General features: G+C 39.6%; 6 protein-coding genes and 1 non-coding gene across 8 annotated transcripts; 4 read left to right on the plus strand and 3 right to left on the minus strand.

Moving 5' to 3' along the window:
• On the minus strand, window positions 109-1,695 carry LOC18591792 (mitochondrial uncoupling protein 5). The gene has a single exon (XM_007018139.2). It carries the CDS (start codon window positions 1,239-1,241, stop codon window positions 285-287), a length of 957 nt encoding a protein of 318 aa, XP_007018201.2. The 5' UTR covers window positions 1,242-1,695; the 3' UTR covers window positions 109-284.
• Window positions 2,124-2,205, plus strand: TRNAS-GCU. The gene has a single exon. It is a non-coding gene; the product is annotated as a tRNA-Ser (tRNA).
• Window positions 2,879-3,390, plus strand: LOC108663122. Its single transcript, XM_018125965.1, has one exon. It carries the CDS (start codon window positions 2,902-2,904, stop codon window positions 3,010-3,012), a length of 111 nt encoding a protein of 36 aa, XP_017981454.1. The 5' UTR covers window positions 2,879-2,901; the 3' UTR covers window positions 3,013-3,390.
• LOC18591793 lies at window positions 3,153-4,946 on the plus strand. The gene has a single exon (XM_018125964.1). It carries the CDS (start codon window positions 3,193-3,195, stop codon window positions 4,450-4,452), a length of 1,260 nt encoding a protein of 419 aa, XP_017981453.1. The 5' UTR covers window positions 3,153-3,192; the 3' UTR covers window positions 4,453-4,946.
• Window positions 5,199-6,758, minus strand: LOC18591794 (aspartyl protease AED3). Its single transcript, XM_018125962.1, has one exon. It carries the CDS (start codon window positions 6,679-6,681, stop codon window positions 5,374-5,376), a length of 1,308 nt encoding a protein of 435 aa, XP_017981451.1. The 5' UTR covers window positions 6,682-6,758; the 3' UTR covers window positions 5,199-5,373.
• LOC18591795 (universal stress protein PHOS34) lies at window positions 8,419-12,375 on the minus strand. 2 transcript variants are annotated; one of them, XM_007018143.2, is made up of 5 exons: window positions 11,957-12,375; window positions 11,770-11,873; window positions 11,462-11,580; window positions 10,456-10,549; window positions 8,419-8,797 (listed from the first exon to the last, which is right to left on the minus strand). In XM_007018143.2, exons 1-4 carry the CDS (start codon window positions 12,165-12,167, stop codon window positions 10,456-10,458), a joined length of 528 nt encoding a protein of 175 aa, XP_007018205.2. In that variant the 5' UTR covers window positions 12,168-12,375; the 3' UTR covers window positions 8,419-8,797. The 2 variants fall into 2 exon arrangements, with proteins under 2 accessions (XP_007018205.2, XP_007018204.2); XM_007018142.2 differs by having other exon boundaries at window positions 10,452-10,549; window positions 11,957-12,374.
• Window positions 15,211-22,566, plus strand: LOC18591796 (ubiquitin carboxyl-terminal hydrolase 17). Its single transcript, XM_007018145.2, has 11 exons — window positions 15,211-15,882; window positions 16,664-18,092; window positions 18,216-18,304; window positions 18,960-19,045; window positions 19,141-19,303; window positions 19,425-19,545; window positions 19,681-19,838; window positions 20,654-20,738; window positions 20,819-21,031; window positions 21,596-21,657; window positions 21,746-22,566. The coding sequence occupies exons 1-11, from the start codon at window positions 15,599-15,601 to the stop codon at window positions 22,458-22,460; spliced, it is 3,405 nt and encodes a 1,134-aa protein (XP_007018207.2). The 5' UTR covers window positions 15,211-15,598; the 3' UTR covers window positions 22,461-22,566.

The raw sequence follows: 25,218 nt of genomic DNA on the forward strand, positions 1-25,218 counted from the left end.
TATGTCGAATGCGAATACTGAGAGGCCAAGGCGGCCATAAAATTTTTTCCTGGATATAATGCAGCACTCGAATAGGACCATCTCCCCCACAAAGATGGGGAGCTTAAACCTTAACCATCAAACTTTACGTTTGATGTTGACGTTGTAAAATAAATATGCGATGGTCCAAAAATAACATTAGTAGCAATAAATTCTATCGATCTTCATTTGTCAATAGGAAAATCTTAGTAAAACTAAATTATTCCAATCTAATTTATCGTCACCATTAATATTTAATCAATTAATCAAAATTCCTTAAGCAGCTTCCTGACTTGCTCCAACGTCACGAACAAAATCACCGTAAACGGCCCTTGCCTCGAAACCGTCGGTAAAAACCCTTTATAAAGGGCCCTAAACCCTTCCCTTCTCACTGTCTTCATCAAACAATCTATTGCCCCATTGTAAGGTAGGGCCTTGCCAGGCTCCACCTTCATGTTCATCACCCTCGTCTTTATAACATCCACAGGGTTCGACGCAACCGCCGCCACAACCCCCGCCGCGAAGCTGGCAGCCACGTGTGTTCCCATCCCGTCTTCCATCAGTGCTCTCTCCAATATGCCTTCCTTGATCTGATCGTACGTTGCCAACTGCGACGCCGTCACGATCATCGCGCGGTTCACCGTTAGTGATGAGCCTCGCCACAGGCTAGCCGCGCCTTCTTGCTTCGAAATCCGTGTGATGGCGTCGAAAACGCTCTTGTAATTACGGCGTTGCGCTTGTGGGAGTCTTCCGTCGGCTTGCATGCGTACCATCGCCACGTCAGCAGGGTTTCCGACGGCCGCTCCGATTCCTCCGGCGATAAGCCCGGCAGCAATCTTTTTCGTCAAGTGCATGGTTTTAGTCTCTGGGTCGGTCCAGCGTTGCTTGAACAGATCGTAAAGGCCCATGCGTGTGGTGGAGTAGAGAGTTTGGCGGAGGACGGTGGCGGAGACTCCAGAGAAGAGAGCGGGTAGGCCTTCGGAGTGGACAATGCGGAAGGCCAAAGAGATGGGACCCAGACGCGGGGGAGGAGGAGGAGGCAGATGAATGGAAGTGGCAGCAGCAGTCGAGGAAGAGAAAGCGAAAGCTGGGCGAAGCTGGTGAGAAAAGGTGCTTGTTTCGCCTTGCAGTTGCATGCGGACTTTGATGAGGTCGAGAGGGTGAGTTGAACAGCCGGCTACGACAGAGGCTACGCCGCCTTCCACAAAGCCTTTAAGACCCATGTCGGTTTCGCAAGAAAGGAATCTGAAAGTAGAGATTATTATGGTTTTGCTTCTTCAGTTTTATGCTTTAAGACAGTTGAGAAAAGTGGTGCAGACATTGGCAAGCTAGTTGTCTAGTTGAAACCACAGTACATTGAGAAAGAGAGAGAGGTGGTAGGGCTTTCTAGGTTATGCTGTCCATACATATATGGGGGGTCCCACGTTAAGGGGCGCCCTCATTCCTCTTGGAAAAAGACTGAGAACCGATGGGCCTTCAATTGGGTTGACCCAACTCAAAATCATTTCAATCTGCTCGTATAACCACACTGGTCAATTCATTAGGTAAAGAGAGGAACCATTTTATTCTGGCTTTTGGTTTGGGAGGAGGAATTTGAGGATTAAACCCAGAATGTACCAGGCTAATGTAACAGAGTAAGCTTTTAAAATCGATCGGAAAGGAGATTAAATCTAATTTCTAGGCTTTCTGTTCAGTGTCCTCATGTTATCATTATGATGGTAAACATTGTAGGGAGCTGAGGGGTGAGTTAATTTGATCGAATCAATGAGTCTCAAGAGCTTCGGAATTAAAGGACATATTCTTTTGCATCAAAACTTTATAAAAGGAAATCAACTGAAGCTATCAGTAAATTAAGCCATGGAATATTATAGAGAAAGAACATTTTTACTGATATAAACAGTCTTTTAAGTAATTCGTCAACATATCCATTTTAGATTACATTGATGAAGAATGTAGCCAATAGATAGCCAACGGGAGAAAATAACGAATTTCGAAGCAAAACTAGCAAAATCTGAAAAGTAGCACAGATAGCTGATTAGCCATTTAGCCTCCAACACAATAACGTGTTGAGTCAACACACAGAAAATTAAACCATGAGAAAGAAAGTCGCTTTGGCCGAGTGGTTAAGGCGTGTGCCTGCTAAGTACATGGGGTTCCCCCGCGAGAGTTCGAATCTCTCAGGCGACGATACATTTTTAATTCTCTTTTTATTGGTTGCCAGATACGTGATACTTAAGTCTATTGACAGAACACATGTTGTCGAACTCAAACTTTAATTTGGATGTATAGATGTTTGTTTGCATTACGCAGCAATGCTAAAGAAAGTTAATGAAGAAAAACAAGCTTACAGCACAAACACTGACACCCAAACTCAATCAAGCGTAGGTTGTGACAAATTAAACGTACGCTGAGCGACTTCAAAGGAATATATATTCCTAATCTCTGTATTATATGCAAAGTGAAGAAAATTATAGGAAACAGATAGATAGATGTATCTATGAGAGCAATGGCTCAACTTATTTCTCGTGACACCAACCATTTTTGCTCATTTCCATAATAACTGTGGAAACCTCCTCCTCTTTTTTAAACATCTCTCCCCGATATTAATCACCCCATTATCAGTAAAGGGTTTCCCCTCCACAAATCGAAGGCACATAAAAAGGAAAGGGGGGACAAAGAGAAGAAGCAGAAGAAGGAGAAGGAGAAGGAGAAGAAGAAGAAAAGAAGACGTATCTCTCTCTCTCTCTCTCTCTTTCTCCCCCTGATCGCTTCGCCTCCATGTTTCTTTGATCAGGGCATGGTGAATTCAGTGTTCAAAATGTGCCGCTAAAATCCATTATGCAATCCATTCTTTGAATTGGGATAGAAAGAAAGGGTCAAGGAATGGAGGTGCAGAGGGTAAGGCAGTTGATGTTACTTTGGTCTAGATTGCAAAGTAGCCGTGTTGCTCTCGTGGGTGGAAATCACACCGCTGCTCGGTTTTGCACTCGCTAAGTTTGCCTCTCTCAAATGCTTTTTCCTCTCCCTCTCGCTGATTATAATCTTTGTTGGCTATCCTTTTTATCTGATACTCTTTTTATTCTCACCTTCTCAATACAAGACGTTTTTGGATCCGTTTTTTGATTTTTAGTGAATAAATTTTAAGCCCATTTTTATCAAGGAAGTCTCTTATCAATGGCTGTCCAAATTATTGATGGACTCCAAACCACATGCCATGACAAGCACAAGCCTTTGTGTTATGGTGGCATTAGCTTGTCTGCTGATACACATTTGATCGTCAAGCTCCCTGATTCTAGGATTTTTAAGCTTCTGTCTCGCTTCATTGTGATCTTGGCCTTGACCATTGTTTTAATTCCTTTGTTACGAATAGGATCAATTATCAGCAAGGAATCTGCGAGCCCTGCTGCTGATGCAATCAAGCCAGAATTTGGCTCTACTGATCCCGTCAATCTGGAATTCTTGCCATTAATCTTTCGTGATTTGAACAAGCAAGGCATTCTGAAAATGGGAAACAAAGGACTAATGCTAAGCAATGATGATGAAGAGGCCATTCATTGTTCTCTGTTCTTGAGGAGAAGTGATATGGAATTCGTTTCTCTCACGGATTTGGAACGACAAAGCTCAATCCCTAACGAGTCATTTGACTCAGCCTTCACGCGGAACTTCCGAGCAGCCTCAGAATTCATTGATCGCACTCTCAAAGTCGGTGGCATTGTTGCTGTTCAGTTGAATGGAAGGTCCTTCCTTTCATTCGACAAGCCATCCAATTACAGAATTGTCTACTACAGCAAATCTCAGTCAAACATTTTGGTAATGAAAAAAATCGAGTATTCTAAGACAATCTCCAGCACCCAGAGGCGGCTTTTGGGGTACACATTAGAAGCAAAGAAGGCAGCATTGAAGAAACTGGAAGATGTGCTTCTTGAACCACCAAGAGCAGCTTCAAGGAGATCAAAAACTTACCTAAAGCGAACCAAGTACCTACCAGACTTGTTGGGAGACACACTTGAAAGCTATCCTCGTCGGGTGTTCATTGATGTAGGCGTGCCAGAGAAAGAAGGTGGTAGTGGCCCAAGTTGGTTTGCCAAGAATTATCCCACGAGGAATCTGAAATTTGAGATGTACAAGATTGAGACCTTGACCAAGGAGTCTTCAAGGAAGGACGTGCCTCAGCTGGCGGAAATTGGGATGTCGGATTGGCTGAGGAAGAATGTGAAGGGGGAAGAGTTTGTGGTGATGAAAGCAGAGGCTGAAGTGGTTGAAGATATGGTAAAGAGCAAGTCAATCAGGTTGGTAGATGAACTATTCTTGGAATGCAAGCCTCAAGGAGATGATGGAAGAAAGAACATGAGCAAAAGGGCTTACTGGGAATGTTTGGCATTGTACGGAAAGCTAAGGGATGAAGGTGTTGCAGTGCATCAATGGTGGGGTTGACATAGTAAGATTTTATTAAGTAGTAAGAATCGTGTTAAGGTGAGAGAGAGAGAGAGAGAGAGAGAGAGAGAGAGAGAGGTTACCATAAAACAAGCAAAAAGAGTAGTTGTTTAAGTATGTGTTTGTGTGTGCTTGTATTGAAATTTCATGATGAAAACTGTGTTGGTATTTCGAAGAAGGTAGACTGCGGAGAGGTGTTTTGAGAGAGATCAATTGGTGGGGTGTTTTTCTTTTCTACGGTGGGCTGTTTCTTTTGTTACGAGAGATTTTCAAAGGTTGGTCCTTTCATCACTTTGGATATCGTTTTGTGGACATATTTCATAAGACAAAAAAAAATTAAGGGAATTCAAGAATTTTCATTTGTATGCAGCTCAAGAACATCATATCAGTCTCTTGATGCTATTGATTTTTCTTTTTAGTAAGTCTTCATTTCGAGATTCCAACATGCATACAGCTTTTGATTTATATTCATTAATATTATTTATATTTTGTTACATTATCCTCAAACAAGATTATCTGTAGTCCAACCATTACACACAGGACCACTCACCATGTTCTACTCTCTAGGTTCTGTTTCAACTTGCCTCATTACCATGTTCAGACCAAATCCATGGCAAATGTTTTACAATAATGAAGCAATAATTGGTGTTCTGATTAGACCAGTAGATAGTGCAATAGACTTAGACAGAGCTAAAGAAGGCTGCAACAGGGCAAAATAGGCTCTAAAACATGACAAAGACCGCTCATAATTAAGCTGCTTCCGTTCCTTTTGACAATCAAAAACTTAAAACCATATTACATATGTAATCACCAAAACAACAGGAGTTTTGTCCTGTTTATTAACTACACCATCTACTTTTTCCTTAACAAAAACAGAGGCTTAGCCTCAACCACAAGAGAGCAATAAAAGTAAATAAAAACTTAGTTACAAACTTCACGAGCAATTCCCAAGCGAGAATTGGCCACATCAAACAGAATCCTGTGATTCTGCTGCTGCAAATTGGCTATCACATTCAAGGCGGCGTTCACGTTATTTGGAACTGGTGCCATGGCCAAGCAAGCGCGTGACCCTGCACTGGAATGTAGGAAGCTGTTTTCCATTGGCAGTGTCATGGACAAGCCTTCAAGATGTAACGTTATTAAAGGTGCCTCAGATTCTGCTGCAGCGTCGAAGCATGTGTCAAATACCCCTATTGTTGAGAATGGGCCTTTCAAGTGCTTGACAAACTCATTCCGGATTGCCTCATAAACGGGTTGGACAAACCGGGTTACAACCGTACCCGAGTCGATTATGGTCCCCGCCCCGGTGTTGGGGTTAAATGCTATATATTCTGGGGCGATGGGGACCCGAACCCTGCCTACGCTGACCCCTGTTAGGTTAACGTAGTAAAGTGAGGGCCGGTGGGGGTTTTTTAGGAGCGGGGTGGTCCGAATATTTTTGGGCTGACCTACTGGCCCGAGTTTGAGGGAACCCGAGAAGTAGTAGGACTTGAAACTGGGTAAACAATAGGAAAACACGCTGGAGTAGAGTGACCCGGATTGTGAAAGAAGTGACATGGGGCCCCGCCCCAGACCCAAAAGCCCTTGGGGTGGGACTGACCCACCAGAGATAGAGTTAATACATCCAAAAGCAAAATTTGGGAGAATGTCATTGGCTAATCCCAAGGAATCTTGTACCAAGGTGGCAGAGAACGATGAATCTCCACCGTAGGATTGGTTAAAAGAGCATGCAGCAGCCCCAGTTGCCGGGCACGAGAGTCCGCGGACCTGGGCGCACTGGGGCAAGGAGCAATCCAGTGACCCGTAACTGGAAGAAGTGTTGGGTGAGAAAGTGGTAGCTGAGCAGCCAATGCATCCGGAGCATGGGACCCAAGCAGCATCATTACTAGTATCAAGTACCATGAACATGAGCTGACCTGGAGTGCCGAGCTTGACCCTTACAACATAGTTGCCAATGTTTAGAACTTGTTGGCCTGAAGCAATTGGAACAGCCGTGGTTTTCTGGGCCGCCAGGCTGGACAAGTACTTGACCCTCGCTGGGTCTTTTGCGGCCATGTTAATGACTGTGTTGACCCATGAGTCAGGTTTTGGTGGGTTGAATGGTGAACATTTGCCATAGATTGGAATGATGGAGAGGCCTGAGTTATCTGCCTGAGCGGCACAAGGGTCCAAAGCCTTGGTGGATGAGATGAGAAGCGCAAAAAAGAGAAGTGTGGCAGTGAAGTCCATGGTTTAGAGCTAGGACTTCAGCTCGGAGGTAGGGGGGAGAGAGGAATTTATTAGTGAGCGCGCATTAGAGACGAGAATCCAAGAAGATTTTATACATGCAATTAGTGTACCTGGAATTACTGAAATAGCCTTGTAATTATGATAGGTTAAAAGATCGGCGAGGCCAGGCAGGAAACTTTCGGAACATATTCGGGATCCAAATAGAACACCCGACTTTAAGTGGGCCAATCAGCAGGTGAAGAATAGGCCGCAAAAATTATGTCCCTATGTGCCATGATGTTTGATCATTCTTACAAAAAGGCCACAGATTGCAGGGGAAACTGAGGCTAAATGACAAGCTTTCAATGCAACCAGAGGTCAAGGACAAACTGAGAGCAAATATGAAATGCTTCAAGAATGTCCTTATCCGGTAAGACTTCCACCTTCAAAACTTTGCCCCTTCTTATCCATCAAAATCTCAATCCTACCACTTCGAGCCAATAACAAGCACTGACCAAGACCCTGCTCCAAAAGGGAACTCCTTGGTACGGTTCCAGTAATAAATAATAATTTAATGGTTCTTTACACTCCCTGGCAGGGATATGGGACATGAAACCATCCAAGAGGCTCGGTATTAGGATTGAAAATTTGGGACAATTGGAGGGTATTATTAGAATAAAGGCCAATGAGTTGTTAGGCTCGTGAATCCCTGCTGGAGGGTACTGCTATTTTGTCCCTACGTAAGTTTGCATGAGATGTGGTCGGTCACGGGATCGCGAAGACTTTGCCGACTGAACCGATGCCCCACCAGCTGTAAACTCTGTAAGATTAACATCAGCACTCCAATCTGCAGATTCCAATGGGGGAACTAGATCTGCATCTCCTCCTAGTAGTAATAGTTTTACTCAATTAGAAAGTACTCCATATATATATATATATATATTTTAGATTTGCTAGAGACCTCATGCTTGATTATTTAACTTATGCTTTAGATTTACTAGATATTATGATAATCGTAAATTGTAATGTCAGGAATTTTCCATTGTTTTGTAAATTGGAATTCATTCATGTGATCCTTGATTTGATTGCAACGGAAAAAGGAGATGGAGAACCTTTTTTTAGAAACAACAACTATTTGTCCGAAAATGAGCAATTTCTTTTAGTCATGTTCAGGAACAATATTGATCCAATCGAAAACTCATCCATGTAGTATCTAATGAAAATACAAGTGGACCACGAGAGAATGGGCTCTTTTCACTAAAACCCTCCATGATTTGTGAGAGCCCCCACCAGCAAGCTCACGAGGCTGTCCTGTTCAAAGCATTTCTCGTTGTTGTCTTGTGAAATCGGTAAACTTTGCCACGGACGTCAATTTATATTTTTATGCAACAGTTCAAATTTCTAAAAGGAACTATACCCTAGGAGTTTGGATCCTTCTCTTGAAAATATCAACACCTGCCAACTAGATCTTTTGCTTTTTGCTTAGAATGATTTTCCCATGAATTCTTCACACTTCCCTAGCTGGTTCACAAATCACAACCATATTATTTACTTATCGGCTGCATGAATCCATGATATTCAGTTCCATTTCACCTTTTCAATCGATATTCATGAAGTTAATACGCTGGCGCAAGCTTTTTCTATCGTTTCTTTCTAACTCATTGTAGTCGCGGATCGTTCATTATTACGGTCTTGGGTACTCCAGAGGACGGATATGAGCAAAATCATGTACAAGATTTGACCTCGAAACATCAAGGACACTAAAAGTCAAGTCCAGGTTTAGCAATTATACTATGGTCATTTCAGCTATACATGTGGTTAAAACCAAATAGCTAAGTAGGAACTTAAACCAGAGGCGACAACAGCTGGAAAAAAAAAATTATTCAGGCCTTTTAAGGTGTACAACAATACTATAAATACAAGGAAAATAAATGAACAAATATTACCATAAAGACATTACAAGTCGATACAAGTAATTGAACATGCAGGGATGGAACGGGGATTTACAAGGGTGTCAGCACGGCATAGCTTAGCTTCCAACACAGTTCTCTAATTGGCAAGTGTGCAACACACCCCACACAGAACAAACTAGCAGTACCAGTTCAGAAAACCACTCCAGGATAACACCAGCATTTTGCTATGCATTAGCACAACAGGTAAACAATCGAACATAAGTCGATATTCAGAACAAAATTATCAGAGGGAATGAAATTTCACCAAATAAAGTTGAGAATTGTGCTGTGTCCATATTGGGATAAAGAAGAAGACACTTTGATGTGCATGGAGATGAAATAAAGATAGAATTTTAAAGCATGTTACTGTCTAATCTATCCTCGAGCAGGCCCCAACTTTATTTCTTTCTCATATCATACTTCCTCCAGCATCTTCCATCCCCAAAAACGAAAAATAAAGGGAGATAGGTTTCCTCATTTGGAAGGTATGCAAACATAACTGCACCAGTTTTGGACATTGTAGGACTAGAGCGCTTCCAAACATATCCCTATTCCAAAATCCCATAGGTTTTTGTGGTATATTCCATCTTGTTGCACATAATCATTGCCCACCAATTTGGCAAACTTTGGTAAATAAGTGAGATAGATAGTATAACGTACAGCATGAAAGTCATGTTAATCTATTAAAGTTAAACTAAAAATAGAGAATGTGACAATTTTTTGCCAGACCATGGCAGTCCATCCCTTCATGTTACTAATACCTTTAACCTAGCTACTCAAGAATAATATAATTTTTTTTCAGAGTGGCTGGGTAGGCAAACTCCATGTACCTCAAGTGAATTATTCTGTGTACCTAACTAGAAGAAAATTTGCATGTATGTTATAAATGATCAACAGTGATGAGAAATTTAAACATGGATATATAGAAAAAAGAAAACTGCATCTCTGAAAGAAAAAAAAGAATTTATTTAGAAAGCCAGAGTTACTTTGATCAATTAAATGATATTGGACAAATAAAATATATCCAAGATCATGATCTGGGCTTAGTTAACATCAGGAGATCACTAGCAAGCTTCAAATGGACAATTTTCTTAATTGGTGATCCATTATTCATGGTTCTGTGATGTTGCTTATGATCAAAATTGTTTCCATTTTCTTTGGGCTGAATAAGGACAAAACTTTTTCGACCCAGCGGTATGTTGATATGTATAGTAATATAGACATCCAAGTAAAGATCATTTCCATTTAATCTTTCACCAGAGATCACATACAAAATGGCTGTTTGGTGTATCCTTCAGGTACTTGGCAACAAGTAGAGATCTTTAATTTTAAATGCTGAACCACAATTGAACCTGGAGACCTTTTTGTGTCAGATTCTATTAGTATTCTTTGGATAAAGACGCTTAATGCCACGGCTAGAAAGTGACCAGCTGTTAGTTCAAGGAATGGAATAATCATAAATTTTCCATTCAATGAGGAGCATTAATTGCTGGCCTATTTAGAGTTCAGACAGCAGTTGGTAAATATTCAAGCTAATATTATTTAATGGATCAAAGAAAATGGAATCAAAAGGCTAATATTCATGGCCAACAGAACTTCAAACAGTACCAACCGCAAGAAACAATAAATTGCCTTTAAGAGCACAAGATGCAAACCATGTACGTCCATGCACATTACATAAAGAGTAAAAGAATAAAAGCCCTTAGCTCCTCATGAATATATTTATATACATGAACTGCTAGCAATCAATGACAAGTTAAAAAAAAAATTAATAAGAGGACAGGAAAAGAAGAAGATAAATGGAACAGGACTTGTCATATATGGTGTTTTGAGGCATACCTACTTAAGCTTGGGAGGAAGTGCCCTTGCTCTTTATAATGATAACAGGGCATTGTGCATGGTTGGCGCAGTAGTTGCTTACACTTCCCAAAAACATTCTGTTGACATAGAACATAATGAGTTTCATCCCGTTTAGCATTGTGATAGATCATAATTTGCAATGTATTTTCAATCAATAAACAATTTTCAATTTCTTTGCCTGTATGAAGGTTCATAATCATCCATTCCCATGACACTATAAAAACCAAAGAGACAGGACTTTAAATGTATACAATTTCCCTATGATCAACCCTATAGGACAAACATCTGATTCCACCATGACCTCATATTTTAGTATCTCACCGGTCCTTCAAGCAGAGTAGACACATCTCAAGGGAGAGACTGTCTTTTCCCTCCAGCCACTTTAACGTTGATATATGGCATCCTCAACATAAATCAATAATAGTGATTTCAAGAAAATCATAGCTTTCTCCAGATAAACTTCTGGGCACACATGTGCCAATGATTCAAACAACTAGAATACATAAATCTATTGAACAAATTCCCCAATCCAGAAATATTAAATTTTGATTCACCTTTCACTTAGAAGCTATTACAATAACATTCTTTTACAATAATAGCCTCTGTGCTAGCTTGATGACTAAGACTTTCTCTACTTCATTATTCTTATGAGTTATGACTAATCATCATTTAGATGGTAAAACAACTTGACAACGATGTGAAACACCAAAATTCACACCAACTGTAGGCACTGTTGCATCCAACGGAATAGTACTAAATGAAATATTATCATAATTTATATCTTAGCATCAAATATAAAGTTACAAAACTTGTGATGGTTACCAATGTGCATAATACACACGCTGGATCAGCATCAAGTTGAAGGCATATAATCCAGTATTATCAATGGGGTCTAACTAGTAAAAGGCTTTCGACCAACGATTCCTTCAGGCTTTTAAAACAGTTTGACCAAGTTGTCAAGGGAAATTAAGTCGCAAGGAGGTAAATACCTTTTAATAGGGCCAAAAGCACGAGACCCCATCACCAGCAAATCAGAATGCAAATTTTCAACTACTTCACAAATCTTTTCCTTCGGATCCCCAATCGCAACTTGCGTTTTCACATTTGCCTGAATTAGAAACATTCCACACTCTTAATCATTTTTCTCGGCATGTCAGAAACAAATTTAAAAAAAATAAAAACTCATAAATTTTAACCAAATTAATTAATTACTTAAATTAATCATATAACGCCAAAAGAACGATAACTTAGTGAAAGAAAAATGAAAAAAATGAATAAAAAGAAGAAGAGAACTCACGTTTCTTTCAGAGCAAATCTGGAAAGCATGATCCAAAATCACCTCAGTGATTCTCTTCTGGTGCGCCTCGATGGCCGCCGTGAATGCAGGCACCTCTAGACCGCCTGAAGTTAAAATTTTAAATAACAATCAATACGTTTCTCGAACAAATTAATCGAAATGATAAAAAACCAAAAGGTGGCTTAACTAGGCCCGCCGAAAGGGATGGCGCCGGGATTGAGGCCGGCAGCGATGGACGGAGGAGATTGGACGTGGAGCACGAGGAAGTAACCAGGAGATTTGGTAGAGTCGGGAGTAGATGATCGGAGCTTGAGATTGTCGAGCGCCCATCTTAAGGCGTCCATGCTCTCCTCGCTGCCATCAACGGCTACGATAACGCATCCCAAGTTTCCAGGCATGATTTTGACTGGTTCGTTGACTTTCGAGACGTTTGGAGATGATCCTGGTAACGAAATGACGATGATCGTTTTGTTTCTCTTTGTTTTCTACCGTGATTGACCGCTATCCATTGACAGAATCGCTGCCAATTTAACTCCCAGATGCGTGCTGAGTTAGCTATAAGCAAAAGTGGCTGTCCCGTCTGTCCGAGTCTACCTGGCTCTTAAAGCGCGCCAAGGGGCAAATAAACAAAAAAAAAATGCAGGGCGGCGCCGTTGGTTTTGGTGTGGGTCTACAAAACTTGCTGGAGGGAAGCCCAATCCTTGTTGGAGCAATTGGCCAGCAATCCAAATGGGTCACCTAATAATTATCCAACGAGGAATGAGATTCGGCATTGTTTTCCCATTTGGGCCTCTTTCTACATGTTTTATATAAAACCTATTACAGTTATAATGCTTTAGTTCCTTGTGATCAGGACCAGAAGAATGAACGGCTGATAGCCTGATAGAACGTGTCTAACTTTAAAAACCAGCCAACTTATAGCATCATGGCTGTGAGCTGTGAGTGACCCATTGCAAAGAAGGTTTCATCATTTCATATAGAGGAAAAGGATTTCCCTCGTACCACAAAGGAGGAAAAGGGTTTCCCTCGTACCACAAAAGCGCATAAAGCATTGTCGCTAAAGCAGGTGCAGAGTTTTTGAATCATTTCTTTGCAGCAAAGGGGTTGTGAACCCACGAGAAAATTTCCGCTCCCAACTTACTTTTCTTTCTGCAAACCCAATCAACAAAGTAGTTACGACCAAACACTGCAGCAGACGAGGATTGAGCATTGAAAGCCAAACAGTGGATTTTACTAGTCATGGATTTCAATTATTAGGGTGCGTCACTAGATGTATCGCATTTAAGGTAATGGGGTTGCTCCCCGCATCAGAAATTTTTGGCAGGCCATCATCTGCCTCAGCAATGACTCTTTCTCCTTTTCGTGGATCAATAATTGCGGGCATCAAATATTTTTGTTCCTTTCTGAATCTGATATTCTGCTAGAGTTAGGTGTGACTTAGACAATTTTGTAAGATAAAATTTTAAAATTTCCTAAAGAAAAAAGATGGGAAGATTGTAAAGTGGAACGATGTAGGACGATTTCCTTTCCTTATTCTTATTAGCTCTTGAAACTTGTTCTTCAAGGTAAACGTCAGTCGTCAAACAGTGAAGGACAAGAGGAGAACCTCTAGGACGATTTCTTAGTACCACTTATGTTGGTGAATAATTTAAAAGAATCAATAATCAATTTAAACTTTTAAATTAAATATTTATTACAATTTGACATGCAATATTTTAAATTATTTATTTTATATCATAAAATATAATGTGACGTATGATGTTAAAATTTATCAAAATTTTTAAAATTAGGTGTCTAGTAGATGATAGAATGGTACGGGAGATGGAAATGGTTAATGCATTTATTCTTATGCTTGCTGTTAACAACTAAGCAAAGGCAGACAATTTGGTAGAAGAGATTCATTATGAATACCACGTTCTTTCTAGGCCATGATCGATAATCTATCTACCTAGGAAAATTGCATTGCTTTTTCCAAATTTAAGCTGTATATTTAATGAGGGCAGGAAATTCCTTACAGGTGAAAGGCTCAAAGCAGGTGGAAACATCATGGGATTGCACTTAACTGACTCATTTATAACATAAAATCAATCGGGCGAATCGGTAAAGATTTAGGTAGAAAATTGGCTGTCACGCACCTAAAAAATGCAAAATTCATTCAGAGAAGCTTTCTTGTAAGCTGGAGTGGAATGCTCTGTTTAAAATGCATGACAAAGAAACAACAAAAAAGAAAAAAAAATAAAACAGACGTTATAAATGGTAAAGAAAGTCATCATAGCTTCCCAAGAAAATTCTGATAGGTTGCCGAGAAAATTATGAAGTAGGACGGATTAGATTCATTGTAGGGTCACCTTGCAATTTGCAAGGTTGTTCCAACTTCCAAGTTTAAACTTATTTCCATGTTGAAAAATAAAAGGAAAAAACGAATTGGTCCTTTCTAACTTTCTTTCAAGCATAACAATTTATGTCTAAAAAAAAAAAAACCTGAAGCGAAAATTAGAATAAATTAATGGTTAAGAAACCTTTATCTGCCGTCTAAAACAAGGTGCAAACATTGGACCCCTGAAATCCTGGTACTGAAATAGAGTCAAAGGGTGTTTGGAAAATAAACGTTGTAAAATCCTGATTTTGACTAATAAAGCTCACCGACTTGTCACATTCAGGACTAAATTTTTATATCCAGTTGGTCATTGTTTTTGGCTCATTCCACACTCATTTTCCAACAAACAACCCACCACCAAATTTACTGTAATTACAGAGAGGCTTAAATAAAGTAAAAAAAAATCAAAGTTGGTCTAAGAAACATTATCATAATTATGGTTAGATTATGAAAAGGGTAATCCGATTGATTAAAAGTCATAGCTTCTTATCATCAAAAGCTATAAAAAAAAAAAAAAGGGAAGAATATGTCATGGCTTCTCCCAATCAAATTCCTGGGAAAGCAATGACTTGTAGAATGGTTTATTTCCACCCCTGGAAAACCCAAAGACTAAAAAAATCTCTGAAGTAATTTGGGAAATGGTGAGTGAGCCATCATCATCATCATCAGCTCTCCTCCCCTTCCACCAAATCAAAAACAAATCTCCACCGTCCGATGGCTCGTCGCTTTGCGGATACCGCAGCAACCGTCCAACGCAGTATCCATCAGGAAAACAACCATCACCCAAAAATAGATACTTGAAAGAAAAAAAAATTTGGAAATTTTAATAGAACCGGAGTGAAACCGGTTCAACTCGTGGCCCCCACCTGGAGGCCGAATATTTGATGACCAAAGAATTCACGCTTCTCGATACCTGAAAACAAAATTCTTTGCCTTCGACCGTCAAATCACCCTTTTTATATAAGTTATTGTAACGTATCGAAAAATCTATGGTAATAATAAGCAAATGATATTCAATATTTAAAGGCTAATTTTAACGGCCCTTAATTTATTTATTTTTTCCGCATATTTCTCTCTCTAAAATTTCGCTCTAGGAAAAACAGAAAAAATCTTGGGTTGTCCGAAAATCCGTGAGCTGAAGCAGAAGCTTAAACTTTTGCTCTTTTGCTAACCCAAGCAATATCAACATTCTTCTGTCACTGTCAGTTGCTTTTAGATTTATTTACTTATATTTGATAAAATTCTCAATTATTTCATTTTCGAGATCACGGGGCAGTTGAACGACCTTGTTTTAGTCAAAATCGACGGTTACGATTGCATGCCCGACGACCGGAGTTCGTTCCCCTCGCCAGAGCGACCGCCTGGACGACGTCGTTGGAATCTATGTGTATTGGTGAGATTAGGAGGCTAGGGTTTGCTGATTCCGTTGGATGCCTATTGGGTGCAGGATAAATGCTTCTTGCCGGGGATCTAGGGGTTTCGAGCCTTGTCCTTGTGGTCTCCCTTGTTCTTCCTTTGATCGGCTTGTTCATTAGGCGGAAATGGCGGCTCTCTGTAGCCAGGCAAGCGGAGATCAAGAGGCTTTTGATTTTGGCCTCGGAGGAGGCCGCTAGGGCCGAGCTTGAGGCCTTGCTTGGATACGGCACCATTTCGGTCTCGCGGAACTATCACCAATGCGCAGTTTGCTTTTGTCCTACTACAACGCGGTGCGCCCGCTGTAAAGCCGTTCGATATTGGTACGTAAGTTTTTTAATTTCGGGTTATTGTTTTGATTTATTGAGAATTTGTTTAGGGCGTTTAGTTTGAACAGTTCTCGAAATTAATCTGATTCTTTATTTGACAATAATATCCTAAACGTATGCAACTGAGGAAATATTTGGTTAGGGAAGTGCTTCCTTTAGGACTACTAGAAGCGGTTGTTGTTTATACTCAGGCCAATGTGTGGTCTAATTAAAATACTCCAAAATGTGTATAATGTACATAGATGTATAATTTAGTGGCACAAGGGGTGTGTTTAGGAAGTCGGAAATGAAGCAATTTAGAAGACTTGGTTGGTGAAAATTACATTGCAGATTCAACATCCACAGTCTGACATGGATTTGGGTTTGGAGTTTGTCTTAAAAACTGCAGTACTTTGATGGATGGTTTTACTGATTTTGAACAAATGCAGTTTGTATATGCCTTGTGTGAGCCTCCTATCTATATCTTAAAATATGAGAGTTAGAAAGCTTTTGAACCGTTCTTCTTAAAGATGGCCTTTCTATCATCCAGTTTGCAGTTTAGGAGTCCAGATGTTGTGTGTTTAATGAGTAGATTTGGTGGAAAAAAATATGAATACCACTCTAATGAATGGAGAAAATTTTTCAGCTTTTCCCTATCATGTTATTATAATTCTTAGGACATGATTTTATGGAATTATTGCTGTATTGAGCATTATTTTCTGGTAACACAATTGTTCACTTTTATGGAATGGTCTTTTAACAGTATTTTGTTTACATCAAAATTTGGATGTTTTAGTTCTGCTAAGTGTCAAATTATTCACTGGCGGCAAGGTCACAAGGAAGAATGCCATCCACCGTCCATTGCAACACACCAGAATCATGATGAAGGAAGTGATTCTGGTCAGAAGGTGGTAGAGCAAGACCAATATGGAGACAGATATGAAATTGAAGAAAAGCAGCATACAAAGCCAACTGAAACATCCTCCACAAAGCCTGCATTGTCTAATTCCACTAGCTCTTCTGTGGTTTTACATGGGAAGGATGATGATATAAAGGTTGAGTTCCATGCTGATGGGGAAGGAACGAACTCTGCTTCTGAATCTTCCAGTGTTTCATTTTCTGGATTTTCTTCTGCGGCTGGTAGTGAATCATCTGATGATATTTCTGTGTGCGAGAGCATCGGTTCAAATGAGCCTGATAAATTTGATAGATCTTCATCTGCTGATGCTAATCTTGACAAGTTTTGGACTGCCTCTGGTGTCAATGATGTGGATCAAACCAATCCATCATCCCCAAAATTTGTTAGGTTGGTTGATTCTGTAGATAAATTTACCAAATTAAATAAATTAAATCAGACAAAGCGTGATCGAAGTGGAGAGAGTCAGTGCACATCAACTAGTTCTTCAGGTTTGGGCATCAGTGGCACATGTGAGGGTTCAATTGCAGAGCCCTGTGCAACTACTTCTGGTTTCTGGGGCAGTTCTCTTGAATCTCTTGATGCTGACAATGAGTCTTTTCAGTCTACTCCTAAAGTAGCCATTAACAGTGCCTCACTTGATTCTGGATCTTCCTTACAATTTTCATTTAATTTGTCTGGGAATGCTTCTTCCTCTCGTCCACAAGGCTCCAAGGCAAAAGATGTCAAATTGGATGATGCTCCTCAGGGTGCTCTTGGGAGTACCAAGGTTTCTGATGGAGTAACTTTGTCACGAAATATTGGTTTAGATGCTCGAAAGGTCATCAACTCCCCATCCTTGAATTCTGAATGGCCTAACCATGTGGAGTGTGGCTCTAGCAGTATTTCACATGTCCCAAAACCTTTAGAAGTTAAAACTTCATCACCTTCTTCCTTACAATCTGGTTCCGAAAGTGGTTCAATCAGTACAGATGTTCCATTTGTTAGTACCTTGTCATCTTCATGTTTTGAAAAGGCAGGCTCAAGTACTGTCATTAATGGCCCTAGCAATGCTTCACATCCATTAAAGTCTGCTGAAGCTTATTCATCCAGTGCCAGAGTGCATGCTGTTTCTAGCATGAAATCTGGAAAAATTGGTGTTCATGCAAATGCTGCTACATTACCTCCAGTTTCAAGTTGTTCTTCAAATGGTCGACATGGATTGAAAACTTCTATGTTGAAGGTTGTTGATCAATTCAGAGGATCTAACTTGCCTAAACACTATCCATTGGGGGTTGGTAATGAGGTTACTGGAAAATATAGTGATAAGGTTTGCTTGGAAGTTGCTTTTCTGTTTAACTGTACTAGTTTTACTTTCAAAAAAAAAAAAAACTGTACTAGTTTAGCCTCAGACATAGTAATTTTTAGTTAAATTTATCTTTTGTCTTTGCAGGGCCTTTTTCCTTATGAATCATTTGTCAAGCTTTATAATTGGAACAAGGTGGAACTGCAACCATGTGGCCTTGTAAACTGTGGAAACAGGTAATATAAGATTGGTTCTTTCTTATGGTGAACAGTTCTAGTGGAGCATAATGAGTTTGTTGATGTACTTTTTGTTTCACATTTTCAATAACTTGGATCATACATAGAAGCTACTTTGTTGATTAAGACAGATAATAAATTCTATTTCGTCCTTTTTACTGATTGTTGTCAGTCGAAATGCATTACTGTCATCTATGAAGCTTTTTGCACTGAAAAATGGTGATTGCCAATCAAGATCTCTTGCCCCTTACTTGATGATGACATCATTTCTCAAGCTTTGTTTGTCAGATTGCTTGGTGAAGAATTTTCATTCCCTCTTGTGCTGTACAAGCCTTTATTATGTACAGTTGGATATTAAACATTATACTTTGATTTTGTTACTCAGATGTGAGTGTAGTATGGAGAAAGAGCCCCAGAGAGAGTGCTAATTACAGTCATTTTATTGCTCATGTTCCTTGGATTTAAACCATTATGCTGTTGATATCTGCTGGTTTATTATATTCTTCTAGTGTTTAAGTTTTAAGTTTTCACTTTGGGAGTGAACGTACTGTCCACTTTAAGTTCTGTGGGAGCTTGGATAGGTTTCTGTTTGACTACTTTATTCCCTGTAAGGTTTCTTACTTTCTGTTGTTAACATGCCGTATACTTTGCACAGCTGTTATGCCAATGCTGTCCTCCAATGCCTGACATTTACTCCTCCTCTGACTGCTTACTTTCTTCAGGGACTCCATTCCAAAGCATGTATGTCCATCTTTACATTACCAATGTGGAATTATTTACATCTTGTGTTTTGAGATAGCATGTGGGATGACCCTTACTATAAATTGCTTTATTAGGTGCAAAGAAAGAATGGTGTTTCAGCTGTGAGTTTGAAAATCTGATTTTGAAGGCCAAGGATGGGAAATCTCCACTATCCCCTATAGGAATACTTTCCCAACTACAAAATATTGGAAGTCAACTTGCTAATGGGAAAGAGGAAGATGCACATGAATTTTTAAGGTGAGATAGATTTACTAATGTTTAATGCTTTAATTTTTTTCCAATAGTGTTTTTCTTCATGAGAAATTAGTAACCTTTTCAATAATGTTGCAGTGATTTATTGATGAATTAAATTTGACAGGTATGCCATCGATGCAATGCAATCTGTTTGTCTTAGAGAAGCTGGGGTGGATTCATCAGGTTGTTCAGAAGAAGAAACAACTTTAGTAGGCCTAACATTTGGAGGCTACCTTAGGTCAAAGGTAAGCTAATTTCTGGCTGCATCTCTCTCTCTCTCTCTCTCTCTGTCTACTCATGCACCAGATTTCTTAACTGGGTGAAAAGTTGTGTGTTAAAATGTAAATGATGCATCTAAACCATGTAACTGTTGTATGCAGATAAAGTGCATGAAGTGTCAAGGCAAGTCTGAGCGTCATGAAAGAATGATGGACCTTACAGTGGAGATTGAAGGCGACATAGGAACCTTGGAAGAGGCTCTTCGGCGGTTTACAGCAACTGAGATTCTGGATGGAGAAAATAAGTATCAATGTAGCAGGTTGGTTCTTTTATATTTTTGAAGAAGCTCTTTAGATAATGTTCCAATATTATTATCATTCAAAGAGGGCTGAAGGTGATGTTTTTCGGAGATAGTTCTTTTTATAAAATGCTGTAGTTTATTTATTTGTTGAGCTTAGTCTTTCAGAGTTGTTTGATTTTGACAATTTAACTTTTGGAGAAATACCATGGAGAAATTTTGTACTCCAATCTTAAACTAATGGGAGGGTAGACACTCAAATCAAAGCCATTGTCTTCTATGTCTTTGGCTTCAGCTTTTAACTTGTTGGAAATCTGGTCTTTGTTTCTATAGCACCTTTTAAAGAAGCTTTAGGCTGCATTTTGGCTTCTGGAGATACAGATTTGCTTCACAATTTGGAAGCTGTGAAAAAGTGTTTCTGGTTGTCATATTATGTCATTTTGTCTGCTGTGCCATGTAATCATTTAGAGGTGGCTATTTTATTCATTGATAGTTGAAATCTATGTTTTATGCTTCTGTTAGATGTGTGTGCAAGGAAATAAACAAATTTAACAGAGCATCTGCAATGAAATTATGATTGCTTTTCAAAAAAGGCTGTGTTTCCCCAAAGATTAATAAGTAGTAAGTGGCATAAAATTACTCTGGTGATTGATGTTATTTTGTCAGACATTTCTTTTTATTGTTGTTGAATTCTTGTGCTTGTTGATATTGGTGGTTGTAGTGTGTCAAATGATGTGCAGTCTGCACGGTTGCAGTTCCTCAACTAAATTCTCCATTTGCTAGAAGGCATCGGTTTTTAGATGTTTGCTCACTTTGTCAGTCCTTGTTTTGTTCAGATGCAAATCTTATGAGAAGGCCAAAAAGAAGTTGACAATATTAGAGGCTCCCAATGTCCTTACAATTGCTTTGAAGCGATTTCAGGTACCCCTTTTAATGAAGAATGCTGTTTTGCTCTTTGTTCTTTGCAGATTCTTACATCCTGATTGTGCCTTATGTTGCAGTCAGGTAAATTTGGAAAGCTTAATAAAGCGATTCGGTTTCCTGAGATTTTGAACTTGGCACCATATATGAGTGGGACAAGTGATAAATCACCCATATACAGGCTCTACGGGGTGGTGGTCCACTTGGATATTATGAATGCTGCATTTTCGGGTCACTACGTGTGCTATGTTAAAAATGTTCAAAACAAGTGGTTCAAGATTGATGACAGCACAGTATGTTCTCTACAATTATCATCTGCATACATTAAACCATTTCATTTGTTTTACTGCATGTAACTTGATTTAGCTTTCATCTACTTGAAAACTACCCACCTAAATCCTTAATTTTTGTAGAATGTCATTCTGGTTTTGCTTCCGTTACTTGACTATTAAAAGTTTTGCCATGTGTAATGCTTAGCTGTTGCTACCATGTTAGTAATATTTAGCCATGCTTTTAAATGCTTTAGTTTGGGAAAGCTGTGTTTTTTTTCTTTTGATTCTGAACTGAATTGGTCTTTAGTTAGTTGTGGTAATTCAAGTATGCATTCATTTTTAAAGGTAATGGAAAAAGTAGTACCTCCAGTTAATGGAGCATTATTTTCTGATGTTTAAATGTGGAGGTGTTATTGTGAGTTGTACCAATGGCCAGATCTAAAATGCTTACTTAAAGTGCAAAAATAGAGTTTGGAATTATTAAGTGATTTTCCCTCCTCTTGTTCTGTCTTCATGTTACACATTACTGTAACATTATCATGTAAATAATTTTATAAGTTTCTTGTGTTGGTGATGGTTTGGTAGGTAACATCCGCGGAACTTGAAAGAGTTCTGACTAAAGGGGCATACATGCTTCTTTATGCAAGGTAATGAATCTCAGTTGCCCTGTCCTCTTTGCTATTAAAATTTCTATGCTGTCATTGCTTTGGTGGTTTAACAGAAATTGCCTTGCAGGTGCTCACCCCGAGCCCCAAGATTGATAAGGAGCAGAAATAAGACCATTCCATCGAGGGTCAATTCAAAGAATCTGTCAAAGTCTAGTTCTTCAACACATTCTAGTCTTGATGAAAGCTACCCTAGTTCAATTCATCCAGACTTTCCGGGGAGCATTGAATCTCTTTATTCAAAATACAATCCGCTGCAAAGGATTTCGGAAGAGGACTCATCAAGTGATAGTTCTTCACTTTTTAGCAGCAACTCTGATGAAGGTTCCTGCTGTACTGATAGCACACGAGATTCTACCAGTGCTGATGACTTGTTGGATTCTGTATTTGGTGATTCAATACGTGGTTGGAACAGTCCCTGGAGGAGTTCAGATTCCGATGCTTCTTCATCTTCCTCATCTTCTCCCCTTTACTCAAGGCATTCACCCCTTGCTGATTTAGACCGATATGCTTCAGGTTCGCCTGAAACTTGTGGCTCTCAAGTGGAATATACTGATTCAGCCGCAGAGAATGTTCCTTTGGACAGACGACCCAGTGGGAGTAGCGGGAGGCAAAAGGATGAGGAAGGTAAGGGAAATCATCCTTTTTTCCACTCTGACACGAGTAAACAGTGTAGAAAGATAGGTAGTAGTAGCTCTAGGGAAACTGACTCGGAGAGATTAGGACGGGTTAACCCTCTAAATGATGTATCTTTTAGAAGATCAACAAGGGAAAGAACCAATTAAAAAAAAATTATTTCAAGGTAGTTTTATTTGGGAGGGGTTGTATGTATGTAATGTACTCTTGTAGCTGGCTTTGTTTAAAGAAGCAGCCATCACCATTTTGTTCATATCTTATAACTTCTCTTGGTAATAATAGTATTATACATCGAAAGATGCATGTGGCAATGCAAACGCTCGGCACTATCCTTCAGCCACTGAGCCTTTATCTTCGAGCTAGTTAAAACCAACCCGAAACAACATTCATTACAAGAAAATGGAAACCTTTTGACTAGTTAGTAGTTACTATGAACTAGTCTGGGCGTGTAGCTAACTCCGAGCTTGAGCCCAAACAGTCCCCACTCAACTGAAACTCGAAAACAGCCTTGACCAACGAGCATGAAGCAATCGGGCCTAATTAGATAAGCAAAAGCAAAAGAAGACATCAACAACAACCCACGTGGGACAGGACTGCTCCTTCCCAACCACTTCGACAATATCTTGTCCTCAAAGCGATAACGGGCCATGGAGGCCATCTCCATCAAACCCCATGCCTAGTCTTCCAACTCTACTATTCATCCTTTTTACAAAGGATGGTCTATGTCCGGATAAGGAGAAGGGGATTTTAAATTGACTTTTGGAGAGGGAGGGAGGGAGCCCAGTCTTATGGCATTCAATTCAACATATCCTTAGACTTCAGAAATGAAGGCCTATCACGACCGTACACGTGCACTTTTCCTTAATGATACCTGCCCTGACCACCTACACCCACTACTGACCACCCCTGCCTGCACGTAGACCCATCTGTACATAGTGTCACTTTGACGGTACTGTACTTGTTTGTTACCATTGCAAGGAAAAATTCAAATTAAAACGATAGAGAAATTTTTGACAACTTGGAATTTGTTGCAATGTTTGAATAATGGGATTTCTTCAGTCAAAGCTAAGAGATTGATGCATTCAAGAACCTTGTTTGGTCAAAGAATTTGAATTTTATTGATGCAAAGAACATGGACTAAGATTTTAACCTATCGGATCCGTGAGGGTCAGTAAGAAAGGGCGCTGTGGAAGGAGTAAATAGGCATAAGCTCTTCAAAGGTACGTTCAGGATGGGAGTTAGGAGAGGAAATGGAAGGGACTTAGTAAATACATGCCTCCCGTCCTTGCCTTATCCTTCAATTTTTTTGGCGATGCCCACGTAAAGTAACTTTTAATTGAGTCAATACTAAAATAAATACAATTAAGGATGTTATCTGCCAAATCCAAAGATGTTTATGCTTTCTGTCTTGGGCTTCTCTCCATCCATAAAGTTTCCTTTCTTTTTCCCTCTTCTTCATTCATGTATATATTTTTTGGGCTGCAATCCAAACATACAAGGTAAATAAGAGAAACACAACGAGATTGCTTGATTGATTCGTAAGGTATTGAATAATGCAAAGATTATGTTTGTGTATATTTTAAGGTCAAGAGTTGTTAGAGCATACGTACTATGTACGTATAATTAGAAAAAAGATGCTTCGTCAACTTTAATTTCTTTCAATTTCAAGGTATGAGAAAAAGTGATACGCAACATAGTCCTGATTTTGTCACGTCTTGATCTGGGGTCTTCAAATTGTACAGAATGTGTGTGTGTGCTCACTGTCCCGTTATAAATTCACTTTGGAAAAAGTTAGCTTACTTTGGGAGAACTTTCTCCTACTAATTCTTGATAGCAGGGCGTTAGGAGTTTGACGGCAATCGAAAGTCAAATATTTTGGGTTCACTTGGCAGCCAATACGAAGAAAAACCGTGTCCCGAGTTAGGTGACCTTGGTTAGAAAACGTGGCGATATTGCTGAAAAGTGGAAGGCATGCACGAACGACAAACAGAATGAAAGAGTTGGTTGTTTTGAAAGCGAATTTAAACCCTAAATGATGATTAGCTAATCATCTTTTTGAGAAACACCCAGATTTTGATTTGGATTTGAGGAATGAAATTAAGAGCAAACAAGGAATTCGGGCTGGACTTTCCAAGCTTGTTTTGAAGTCCAGGCTTATATATTATCATCTCGAAATAGTGGGTTTTTTTCCCTTCTGGGGAATGACTTTTATTGATCGAGAAACAACAAAACTATGCAAGTGGGGATTGTAGCTTCTTCTGGCCGACATTGAAAGCCAGTAAAAGTCTGCCATCGACAAGTCACTGCCAAGCAATGCATGCATTTTATTAAGCATCAATTACTTCTATCGCTTAAACAAGTCAGTCTTCGATGAAACTTTACAGCAACTTGGAGCTACCATGGGACCCCCTCCGGCCCCAACTTGTTTCAAAGAGAAAAGATCAGCCCGAAAATGGGCAATTGCACAAACTTCTCCATTGGCTGATCTTCCCATGCGCTCTTTTTATCTTTTTTCTTTTATTTGTTCTTGTTCACACAACAAAGTGGTTCACGATACACTCATAGCAAGGTTTGCTTACTTTTTTTCAAGTTTCTACACTGCTTTTTCCCCGGGAAAAATCTTGAGCCTGGAAAAGTTCATCTCCGCCTCTTCTTTGAATCCTTTATGTCTCGGAGGTGTCGGGGCAAAGCAGCAATTGTGACAAGGAATGTAATTAGGCTGTTGGTCTAAAGATCTTTGTCGTCCACATATATCAGTGTGCCAAAACAAGTCTTCTTTTCGGCTCAAAGACAATGGTGGTGCCTGTCTTGTTCTTGCCGTTAAACAAACTTAGGATCTTAGCAAAGCTGATTTGATTCTCTTTTTTCAAATCATCATTGTCCCTATTGGATCTCCCTGATTATTAT

Source organism: Theobroma cacao, chromosome 8, assembly GCF_000208745.1.
Source record: "Theobroma cacao cultivar B97-61/B2 chromosome 8, Criollo_cocoa_genome_V2, whole genome shotgun sequence".
Taxonomy (NCBI): Eukaryota; Viridiplantae; Streptophyta; class Magnoliopsida; order Malvales; family Malvaceae; genus Theobroma; species Theobroma cacao.

Coding starts and splice junctions, on each gene's coding strand:
- LOC18591792 (XM_007018139.2), bottom strand. CDS start 1,241: ATGGGTCTTAAAGGCTTTGTGGAAGGCGGCGTAGCCTCTGTCGTAGCC.
- LOC108663122 (XM_018125965.1), top strand. CDS start 2,902: ATGGAGGTGCAGAGGGTAAGGCAGTTGATGTTACTTTGGTCTAGATTG.
- LOC18591793 (XM_018125964.1), top strand. CDS start 3,193: ATGGCTGTCCAAATTATTGATGGACTCCAAACCACATGCCATGACAAG.
- LOC18591794 (XM_018125962.1), bottom strand. CDS start 6,681: ATGGACTTCACTGCCACACTTCTCTTTTTTGCGCTTCTCATCTCATCC.
- LOC18591795 (XM_007018143.2), bottom strand. CDS start 12,167: ATGCCTGGAAACTTGGGATGCGTTATCGTAGCCGTTGATGGCAGCGAG. Junction 11,874..11,956: donor CATCCCTTTCGGCGGGCCTA/GTTAAGCCACCT, acceptor TTTTAACTTCAG/GCGGTCTAGAGGTGCCTGCA. Junction 10,550..11,461: donor GCTTTTGGCCCTATTAAAAG/GTATTTACCTCC, acceptor CTATGTCAACAG/AATGTTTTTGGGAAGTGTAA.
- LOC18591796 (XM_007018145.2), top strand. CDS start 15,599: ATGCTTCTTGCCGGGGATCTAGGGGTTTCGAGCCTTGTCCTTGTGGTC. Junction 18,305..18,959: donor CTTGTAAACTGTGGAAACAG/GTAATATAAGAT, acceptor TACTTTGCACAG/CTGTTATGCCAATGCTGTCC. Junction 19,046..19,140: donor GGGACTCCATTCCAAAGCAT/GTATGTCCATCT, acceptor TTGCTTTATTAG/GTGCAAAGAAAGAATGGTGT.